The sequence below is a fragment of the Ceratosolen solmsi genome, unplaced genomic scaffold, assembly GCF_000503995.2.
Source record: "Ceratosolen solmsi marchali unplaced genomic scaffold, CerSol_1.0 scaffold10, whole genome shotgun sequence".
In the NCBI taxonomy this organism is placed as follows: domain Eukaryota; kingdom Metazoa; phylum Arthropoda; class Insecta; order Hymenoptera; family Agaonidae; genus Ceratosolen; species Ceratosolen solmsi.
Genome location: NW_011948412.1, coordinates 16,271,184 through 16,282,680, shown reverse-complemented (window position 1 = coordinate 16,282,680; position 11,497 = coordinate 16,271,184). Strand labels below are relative to the sequence as shown.

Genomic DNA, 11,497 nt, shown 5'->3' with positions numbered 1-11,497 from the left:
CAGTGAATGATATATGAATAATTATAAAATTATTTTCTTCCAAATACAAGTATTCAACTATATGTCAGACAGTCATAAAATGTAAACTGTCTTGAATATTGCAGGATTGAGATAATAAAAAGGAGCATAAACAAAATATAACCTTATATATAAGGAAATAGATAGATTCTTACATATAAATTAAAATTAAAGTTAAATCATATTAAAATGGTTGGAAGATTTACGTTTTGAAAGAATTCTCGATTCATGAGTTAAATAAATAAAAAGGTAAATGTAAAATTAAAAAGGTAAAAAACCTGTCTTTTAAAAGTAACCTGTTTTATTTTTTATAATTTTGTGTATCATTCAAAATATTATATTTAATATGTATAGCTTATAAGACAAAATTTTCATATAATAACAGTTTGTATTATTGAAATTTAATGTAAGTAAACTAATGTAAAAATATATATCTAGAAATAATTGAAAAAATGAAAGAAATTAATTTATAGATGAAGTATGAAATCTACATCATGCAAGATAAAAATTTACTGATTAAAATTAAGCACTAATTATTAATAAGTATCTTGTTATTATTAAAAATTCTATTATAAATGAAATATTTAATTTAAAAATTACAAGCTAATAAATTTACTTTTTAAAGTGTAAGATATAACACAATCATATAGAATTTTTTTTATTCATTATGTGTATTGTGAAAGTGAATTATAAATAAAAGTGTTTATCCAGTGCAGTTCAATAAAGAATCCAACAATATTTATTTAAGTTTATCAAAATGGAGGACAAACATAATTCAATATCTAATTCAGAAGATGGATACAAATCTAATAAAGATGATATTGAAATCAATTCAATTATGTCGCAAGATCCTTTTGCACCTAATACAGCAATATTGGCTCCTGTGGAGATTGAGGAACTTGATGCATCATCTATCAATCAACTGAATTTTGACATGGGTGGTTTTGTTGAAGCTGAAGCAATAAAAATTGATAAAATTCCTGAACAACTATCGTTAAATTCTGTAGAATATCTTGATTGTAGTAATCCAGATGAAACGATATCTGATATAGAAGAACAAAATACACTTTTTTCAGAAGAAGAAAATTTGTTAACTAAACAGTTTTTAAATGGTGAATTAACATTTTCTGAATTTACTGTAAGAATGGATCAAGATATTGACATAGAAACAGAAGATCAGTCTGGGTAAATAAATTATTTAATTTAAAAGTTTAACTGAAGTTTTATAAAAGTTGCTTATTATAGAAACATCAGTAAAATTGTAATAGCATCACCTGAAGCAGATAATCAAGTTAATAATCGAAAAATTGACAAACTCAATAAAACTCGCCCTAGACGATCTAGAAAAACTCTTCCAGTTGCACTACAAGGTCTCATGGGAGAAGCAAATTTGAGATATGCAAGAGGTGAAGTTGAATTAGCAACACAAATGTGTATGGAAATAATAAGGTACGAAAGTGAAAAATGATATAAGTTATTAAAAATATATTTTATATAAGCTATTTATGTATTAAATAGACAGGTACCGAATGCTCCAGAACCTTTTCATACATTGTCAATGATTTATGAAAATGATCAGCCAGATAAAGCTTTACAGTTTGCTTTAATAGCAGCACATCTTAGTCCAAGAGATTCTGAACAGTGGGTTCGTTTAGCCAATTCATCATTGGAATCTGAAAATATAAGACAAGCCCTCACTTGTTATTCCAAAGCCATTCAAGCATGTCCAAAAAATATTGAATTATATGAAACCCGTGCAAGACTTCAAGAACAATGTGGAGATAAAAAAGCCTTCATTCATGCCTATTCAAAACTACTTAATCAATTAGGTCCAGAAGATGGTCAAAATATTTTAAAATATGCTAAATTGTTGGCAAAACGTTGCATGCATGAAAATTTATATGATATAGCTTTAGACGGGATGGAGAATATTTTTAAAAAATGTCCACAACTAGTCACTCTTGAAGAAGTTAATGTTATCACTGAACTTCTAATAGTATCAAAACAATTTATTCGATGTTTAGATATACTTACAAAGTATACAACAATATGGATAGAATATGCAGATTTAGATTCACCTAAGTCTGCAGAAGATAAAGAGAGTAAAATCAATAAAATAACCTTCTGTAGTATTCCAGACGATCTTGCAGTTGACTTAAAGGCAAAATGTATTATTTCTTTAATTGAATTAAATGAAATAGAAATAGTCGACACCCTTATACCAAAGTTTCAGATTTTAGAAAATCCAGAGATATCGGGAGATTTATTTTTGGATGTTGCAGAAGCATTTATGAGTAAAAAAGAATTCAAACGAGCTTTAAGTTTACTCGAACCATTAGTTAATAGTGAAAATTTTAGTTTAGCTGCAGTATGGTTAAGACATGCCGAATCATGGGTAGGATGTCATGACTTAAATAAAGCTATAAAATCGTATGAAATAGTAAGGAAACTGTCTCCCCAACATTTAGGTGCGCGTATGGAATTAGCTAAATTATATAAATTAAAAGGTCAATTCAATAAAGCAATACAAGTGTTAAAGCAGGATTTAGAATTAGATGTTCTTGATCCAGGTGTCATTTATGAAAGAACAAAATTATTATTGAAAGTCAAAAGATATAATGAGTATTTTCAATCTGGAATGTTGTTACTTTCAAGGCATTGTGTAACACTTAGATCTAAATTAGAATTAACTGCTTTAAGCAGAACAAGTGGAGTTCGACAGAGAATGGAAATTTTAAACAGAGATCGTTTGTCTCGCGGTGAATCGATACAAGATGAGAATTTGCCTAGTTTTTCCACAAACAATGAACCAACAGATAAACAGGAATTTATTCTGATGCTTCAAATGTGTCGACTTGCTTGTAAACTTAAAAAATATGGTTTACTACAAAGAATTTGCTTCACTGCTCTTACATCAAAAAAATTTTCAAATGAAAATTCTCATATAATGTATCTCTGCTTGATATCATGCATACGTAATAATGATTCTTATGATGGTTTTAACGTCGTTCGAGAATTAGTCAGGAGTCGAAAAAAATCGAAAACTTGGAACTTACTAAATATTATTATTCAAAGAGCTGAAGATTCAAGGCATAATAGATTCATGATGAGACAGCTTGGAAAAGAAGATGCATTTTCATATCTACATGTTTTACATGCGAACAATTGTCTTGTTTCTGGAACTTATAAATATGCATTAAATGACTATATCTCTTTATTTAAAGTTAAACCAAGTGCGTTATTAGCTTTACTTGTTTCAGTCACACTCTTACAAATGGCATGTCAGAAGTTTTCAGCAAAGAAAAATCAATTAGTTATCCAAGGTAAGTGTACTTTATGATTGAAATTGCATTTAAAAGAATATATATGATAAAATATTAATTATAATAAAATAAAAAATTAAAACCATTTTCTTAAATTGGATTATAAAATTGATTTTTCAGCCATTGCATTTATGAAAACTTATATTAAATTAAGAGGGGATCAAGTATCACAAGAAACCAACTACAATATGGCCCGGACTCTTCATCAACTTGGTCTTTTGCCCAGTGCTATACACTTTTATAAATTAGTTTTAGAATCCCTGGCTCCAGAACTTATTGAAAAAAATGCAAATCTATTAGATTTAAAAAAGGAAGCAGCTTTCAATTTGCATTTGATATATATGCAGGCCGAAAATTACCAATTAGCTAGAATGTACCTTGAAAATTATATAACAATTTAAAAATAATAATAAAATAAAATTTTTATTTATAATATTAATTTTTTATACTACTTTGCCTTATTGTCCACAAATATTATAACTAAGTCAAATAATTTACCAATTTTATTTAATTCATTATACTTACACTTGATAGAAGAATCATTTAAGTTTCTATATTCCTATTTTAATATGACTACTACTATTACAATTAGTTTAGTCTATTTTATGAATGTTTAATGAAAATATATGACTTGTAATCGTTTTTATCTACTTAAATTCCAGATTGAAAAAAGAATTTGATTAATTACATTACATTTTATTTTCATATTTATTAAGGATTTATGACAAAAATTATAAAGTAATAAATATGAGAATATAATTTTAACACTTAATTTATTACTTTAATAAACATTTAATATTTATATTGTATTCTTTATTTTTTAAATATTAAAAATTTCAAAATATCATTATTTAGATCATTTATTTTTGTTTTTATAGAATATGTCTGTAACTTTGGATTCTAAAATTAAATTTAGACAACTCTGTAATTTATTTGAAAATATATATGTAGCAAAAGGATCTCAAAAATTCCAAACGCTACAACAATTTCTACGAGAATGTCACATCCTTGCGTATAAAATAAAAGCTGATAAGCCAAACACGGTAATATAAAATCAATGTCTTCACAAGCATTCAGGAAAAAATATTTATATCTAATAATTCTCTTGGATAATATTATATTCTAGGATACATCGTTATTTCCAATATTTCGACTAATAATGCCAAATTTAGAACGTGAAAGAGGTCCCTATGGATTGAAAATAAAAAATTTGAGTAATTTATATATACGAATATTCTACTTTGGAAAGAAAAGTAGTAATGCAGAGAAATTAATAAATTATAGGTAAGAATATGAATAGATTTTTTAATTTAATTCTTCTAAGAAGTATAAAATAATTTGAAAAATTATTATAATTTAATGTGGTATTTAATATTATATAAATAAATTCTTCAAAAATGTATGTGAACAGATTATTATAAATTTAGACTAATTTTATATCCTTCATATAGAAAAAAATTGTGGAATAAAACATTAATTACATACTTTCAACATAAACAATATGCATTGTTTTTTGTATACTTGATCGTAATCGATTTAATCTTATCTCTTAATAATATTACTTATATATACATATCTAAATTAAAAATTTATACATATATATTTGATATTATAGAAAGCCATTAAATATACCAAATAAAAATGATGACTTTGCAGAAAGAGAGCTTTGGCTTATGCGTAATCGTCTTCAAAATGATGATTGCTTGACAATTCAAGATATTAATATATTTCTTGATGATGTTGCCAAATACAATGAATTAAACTATAAAAAAGATGAGCTTTTCATTCACATTATACGTAAAATAAATGCGATAGAATTAAAATGGCTAACGCGAATTCTTTTAAAAGATTTGAAATTAAATTTATCACAAAAAAAAATGTTTAAAGGTAAATTAAACTATACTAAATAACTATATTAAAAATAACTTACACTAACTTTCATAACTTGTATATAATTATTACTTAAAGTTGATTCGATAAAAAGATTTATTTTTAATTAAAGCCTATTTGTTTCAATTTGTTAATCAAAATATACTATTTTAAAAGCAATTATATTAAAAATGTAGCTATGCATCCGGATGCCGGAGAATTCTTCAACGTAACATCTAATTTACAGCGAGTTTGCGATAGATATTCGACTTTACATTCTGAAGAAATAGATATTCCCATTCAAATAGAAATTTTTTCTCATATTAAGCCTATGCTGTTGGAACGACTTAAAATAGAACAGATTGGGCAACTATTTACTGAATGTCAACAATTATACGTGCAAATCAAATTCGATGGAGAAAGATCACAATTGCATATGAAAAATGGAAAATATAAATATTTTTCAAGGCAAGGCTACGACATTACAAATAATAGTAGTTACGGTGAATATCCCGATTCAGGTACGAAAAATTTATTATTTGAAGAGTATGAAATTTAGTATATATGTTAAACAAATAAATATATATTCACAAATAATTGTTCCTTCGCTTTATTGAATTGATCATTAGAAATAAATTATAATTTTTTAGATGAGCCAAATAAAGGTGTTAAATAATAATTTTTAAATATTTATAATCATATATAATCTAACGCAAACATTACAATAAACAATGTTCATTAATTTTACGGCGTTTTAAGAATTCGTTTATTATTACTTATTAATTATACTTTTTAATTATATTGAATCGACGTTTTATATTTTTAAATAATTAATAAAGTTAAAATCATGAAATATTTCAGGAAGATTCTTAACTTCTAATATAGCCCTGCTATTAAATAAAAATATTCATACGATTATTCTCGATGGTGAACTAATGGGATGGCACAAGAGAAATAAAAATTTCGGATCGAAAGGATATAGTTATGACGTTAAAAAATTAACAGAAAAAAGTAATTATCAGCCATGCTTTGTAGCCTATGATATTCTCATATACAATGATGAGCATCTTATAAATAAAGTTTACTCAGAGCGTTTAAATTATTTAAAGTCTGCCTTCACTGAGAAAGAAGGTATCCTGATGATGTGCAAAACAAAAACAGTTTCCAATGTGTAAGCCAACATTAATTACATCTTACCACGCAAAATTTTCTAATACATATTTTATGTATACAATATTTTATGTATATATACACTTAATTTTATGTTTATAAATTTTACTATTATAAAAAAGTAATTTTTGATAATTGTTATTATTATATTAGAAATTAATAGGTAATGCATAATGGATATAATTAAAATCATTTTTCATATCCTTTCTATGTCTAATGACAAATATAATTTGGTTTAAAATTGATTTATTATTTAAATACTTTATACATTTTTATTAACATTTAAATAATAGGTAATAAAATATAAATAAGTGTTTTTAATATATGATTTAATATTATAATTTAAATTTTAAAATAATAATAATAAAATAGATAGAAACTAATATTAATGAGTAATAGATACGTACACAATGATTCTAAAATATTTATCAATTTAATACAGATTTGAAAAATATTTTTTATTCACTTAAATTTTGTCAAAAGAACAATTAAAAAAAAAAATATGAATACAAAACTAAAATATAGATTAATGTTCCAAAATATCATACGGCCAAATATTTATTACATTCGACTATTGTATATAAGAAATATCAACAATTTTTATTTTGCCATTAAAACTATTTAATAATTATATTTTATTTTAGCAACGAAATTGTAGATGCATTTAATGTTGCATTGGATAATAACGACGAAGGCATTGTTATTAAAAAATGTAATGCTCTTTATAAACCGAATGTTCGAGAAAAAAGTGGATGTTTTAAAATAAAAGCTGAAGTATGACACATTATTAATAACCAAGTTAATAGATGTCAGGATGGAGGTTTAAGATGTTTTTTGAAAATTTGTTGTAATATACAATTTTAATACTAATATTGCTTTAAATTATAATATAGAATTATACATAAATAAAAAAAATTATGTCATTTCAATCACTTATATTAAAACGATATTTTACTTACAGAATGCTATTATATATTTAATTAATGCAATAAGTAATTAGTTTACAATCAATTTATTTATTAATTAATTATTTATTTTTTAATATAATATATTAAAAATAACTGTCAGTCTAATTTAAAAGTCAATCAATAAATATAGTTAAACGTGTATTACAAATTCATAATATTTTTCTCATGCTTCATTATTTATCAACAAAATTGATCATTTTTAGTATTCTGATCAACTCATCCAAGACTTAGATCTAATTATTCTGGGAGGTTATTATGGTGAAGGTGTTCACAGTGGACAAGTAAGCAGTTTTTTAGTCGGGGTGGCAAATTCATGTATAAACAAATCGAAGTTACCATCAAAATTTTTCGCCGTCGTCAAAGTTGCGTCTGGTTTAAGTGATGCTGATCTGAAGATAATTCAAAAGAAATTTAAGCCACATTGGATGGACAAAAAGCCAATTGGAATTGTCGGCCCTACTGTAATAACAAGTTTACTTAATATTTTTAAATTTTTGTTAAATTGTAAGAAAATTTATCTTTTTCTAATAACTATAGTGATATATAAATTAGTGTATCATAATATTTCTATATTTCAATTTCATTTACATTACTTAATTTATGAATAATGTTATTATACAGTATATTTATAAGAAAAAATTTTTTACGCTTTATAAAATATTGTTAATATCTTTTTTTATAAAAATCGATAATTTTTTCATTCTTAAGTTTAAAAATTAATAAATATAAATTATTTGAAAATCATCAACATTTAAATGAAGTACGAAATATTATATTAACTTAAAATCATTAAAAAAACATAATTAAGATAAACATTGAATTTTCAGAAATCATTGTTATGAAAAAAAATTACACTTTTATTTCTATTGATAATCATAAATATTTTACTATAGAAAAATGATATCTATAACAGTAATATATTGTAGTACGAAATATTTTTCTTTGTCTTAAAAAATGTTTAAAAAGTATTTTTAAATTTGAAATCACATAATATAATTATATAAAATAAAATTATATAAATTTGATTAAAAAAATATAATTTTCAAAACCAATTAATTTCAGTCCCAACTTCCGGATGTTTGGATATCGCCAAGAGAATCTTTAATCGTACTACTACGTGCAACAGAAATTATCAAAACAAAAGTTTATCCTCTCGGTTACAGCATGCGATTTCCAAGAATTTTAAAAATTAGATTAGACAAATCTTGGTTTGATGCCTGTTCTTTAAATGAATTTAGCACTCTTATTAAGGTAATTTCAATATTAGTATATAATTAATTTTTTTAATTGATATATTTAATAAATTTTAATTCTTTATTTTTTATATGAATAATATGGAATTGAAAATTTTATTAATTTCAATAATAATAATACTAAAATAATTAAATTGACGGTCACTTAAATCTTTAATTAATTAAACTATAAAATATTATTTTATGTTATAATTTCTATTTATTATTATTTAAAATTTGATGAAAAAATAAAATAAATTAAAATATATGTTATTCGTAATAACTAGATTGTAGAACTATTGTAATTTTAAAAATGATTGTACGTAGTTTAAAGATAAATTCTAACTATGAGATAAGAATATCTATATTATTGACATTAACTTTATTATTCAATTAAATATTGTCAATAATTTAATAGTTTCGTTAACATTATAAATTGTATAAGTTTTATCTTACTTCGAACATTTATTTGATATAATTAATTTTATAACTAATTCCACTGTACGAAAATTAATATTGAAACAGGATAAAAAAGTAGTGCAAAAATTAACAAAAAGAAAAGTAACAACAGCTGATATAGATGATGTGATAGATAATGAAAAGTGTAATACTGGAAAGTCTCTAGTATCTTCATTAAAAGTCTATGATCCTTTTTTTCATGCGAAAAAAGAAGATATAGTCCCAATATCACGTTTATTCGAAGGTAAAAAATTTTGCGTAATCAATGGGGATGACGAACTGAGCAAGAATGATATAACTGTGCTTTTGAAAAGGCATATGGCAGAAGTACTACAAAATCCCGGGATAGATACGTTCTGCATATTAGTTGGAAATCCTGAAACTGTAAGTCCATAATTACAAAAAATAATTATGAAATTACATCTATCTACATTGATTTAAAGATTTTTCGAGCTTATTAAATAAGATTATATAATTAAGAAAAATATTTTTAACTATTTAATTTAATTTCATTATCTAATAATATATCATATTAGTATCATTATAACTTAATAGTATATGTAATCTGTAACTAATTAATACAAGAAATAATTGTTGAATAATAATTAGTTAAAACTAAAATTTTTATATTCTTTTACAAAAGTGAGATATATTTTAAAATCTAATTTAATTTAAATTATGTCTTAGTAGAAAGTAGTAATGAATGTGTATTCGATTATGTGTTCATTACCAATAATTAATTTTGTACAGGTACTTTGTATTAAAAGAAAATTATATTTAAAATAATTAAATGTTTCATTTGTCACTACAAACAAAGTAAGAAAAAAAGCTCAAAATTTATTTTTCTTATTATGAACCATTGAACCAATGAACCATTAATTTAAACAAATTTTTGCTGATGTGTAAATGTAGATAATCATATTTATTATAATCAGATTATAAGAAATATTCTAGATTATTAATCTTCTAGATTTTGTAAAAGAAAATATTAATTGTTCGTATTCTCGTATATGTTTATTTTTTTATACGTTTTAATACCCATTTGGAAACGCTACCATAAAGTTTGTTACAATAAATTTTTTCAGCTGAAAGCACAAAATATAATATTGAGCAATAAATACGACGTAGCAAAGCCAATCTGGTTAAAAAGAGTAACAAGATCAGAGAATCTTTCGAAAATACAAGAATTTTATCCTTGGGAGTTGTTTGCTTCATGTCCCGCAACTAAACGAAAGCTAGAAGATATCTATGATCAATACTTTGATAGTTACATAGAAGACACCAATGAAAAATGTCTCATGAAATCTATAGAAAAAATTGATGAAATGGTTAATATTTTATCTTATTACAGTAATTGATTGAATAAAAAGTAAAATATTAAATATAAAAATTAAACACTTTATTCTTTATTTATATTTTACAATTTTCTGTAATAAATGTACTATGCATGCTATTCTTCTTATTATTTTTTTATAATATATTTTTAATATATAACATCATAACGTAAATATGAAATATAATTAATGTAAGCATTTTTTATTTTTACTTACTTTTTTAAAATTTGACTTAATTAATTTCTAAAATATATTATATGAATAAATGAAACACGCCATACACATAGTACAAATATATTCAAATTTTCAGCTTGAAGACAAGAGCGAACTTTCTTTATTAGAAATGAAGAAATTAGATGAATTAATGTTTGAAGGTTCAGTGTCGCCATTTTCAATTTTCCGAGGAATAACTGGTTATTTTTACAAAAAAGATGATATCGAAAAATTTTCATTTAAGTTTATGAGCGGAAGAGAATCAAAAAAATTAAATACGAGCATTGATTATGTTTTTGTTGCTGATGATATTTCTGTAGATGCTTTACAAAAAATTAAAGGTGATTTAAGTAATATATATAATAATACTCGAAAATCAATTTTAATTATAAGAACAAAATGGATTTGCGATTGTTTTACAAATCGAGAACTGTGTTCGGTAAAACATTATACTTTGTGATATTTCTTTATAGTATTTATTTATTCTATTAATTGTACTTTTGTTATAGTCGTAAATATTATAAATTGTACATTCGATAATTTAAGATTAATTTTTGTTATAAATATAACAATTTAGCAACTGAAAAAATAAAATGTATTTTCTTGTAATATAAAAAATCTGATTTTTTGTAAATGTGAACTTCTAAAATTACTTCGATAAGATGTAGAGAAATATGAAAAATTAACTGGTTTTATATTTAAATATATGTATTTAAATAAGTAATACTGCAATAAAAATAATAATTTATAAATAAAGCAATAAAAAAATATGTATTTAATTAAGATCTTATCCGCACAATACATTATATTATATATAACAATACATTATATTAAATATAACAATTCTATAAATAGAGGCATATGTGTATTTTGCTAATATGGGATTATTGTTAGAAAAAAAATTATAATGT

The 11,497-nt window shown here is 23.4% G+C and overlaps 2 protein-coding genes across 2 annotated transcripts; both read left to right on the top strand.

The window, feature by feature from the left end:
• Positions 1-734: 734 nt before the first annotated feature.
• On the top strand, positions 735-3,742 carry LOC105360809 (general transcription factor 3C polypeptide 3). The gene is made up of 4 exons (XM_011497812.1): positions 735-1,197; positions 1,264-1,467; positions 1,537-3,341; positions 3,462-3,742. Exons 1-4 carry the CDS (start codon positions 776-778, stop codon positions 3,740-3,742), a joined length of 2,712 nt encoding a protein of 903 aa, XP_011496114.1. The 5' UTR covers positions 735-775.
• Positions 3,743-5,012: 1,270 nt separating this feature from the next.
• DNAlig4 (DNA ligase 4) lies at positions 5,013-11,101 on the top strand. Its single transcript, XM_011503468.1, has 10 exons — positions 5,013-5,228; positions 5,408-5,731; positions 6,072-6,381; positions 7,025-7,154; positions 7,552-7,809; positions 8,411-8,599; positions 9,106-9,423; positions 10,125-10,367; positions 10,684-11,025; positions 11,096-11,101. Exons 1-10 carry the CDS (start codon positions 5,015-5,017, stop codon positions 11,099-11,101), a joined length of 2,334 nt encoding a protein of 777 aa, XP_011501770.1. The 5' UTR covers positions 5,013-5,014.
• The last annotated feature ends 396 nt before the right edge of the window (positions 11,102-11,497 follow it).

Bases quoted from the DNA above. Each gene is read 5' to 3' on its own strand.
- LOC105360809 (XM_011497812.1), top strand. From the start codon at position 776: ATGGAGGACAAACATAATTCAATATCTAATTCAGAAGATGGATACAAA. The intron at 1,468-1,536 runs GTACGAAAGTGA...TGTATTAAATAG, and splicing joins ATGTGTATGGAAATAATAAG to ACAGGTACCGAATGCTCCAG. The intron at 3,342-3,461 runs GTAAGTGTACTT...TTGATTTTTCAG, and splicing joins AAATCAATTAGTTATCCAAG to CCATTGCATTTATGAAAACT.
- DNAlig4 (XM_011503468.1), top strand. From the start codon at position 5,015: ATGCGTAATCGTCTTCAAAATGATGATTGCTTGACAATTCAAGATATT. The intron at 7,810-8,410 runs GTAATAACAAGT...AATTAATTTCAG, and splicing joins TTGGAATTGTCGGCCCTACT to TCCCAACTTCCGGATGTTTG. The intron at 8,600-9,105 runs GTAATTTCAATA...ATATTGAAACAG, and splicing joins AATTTAGCACTCTTATTAAG to GATAAAAAAGTAGTGCAAAA.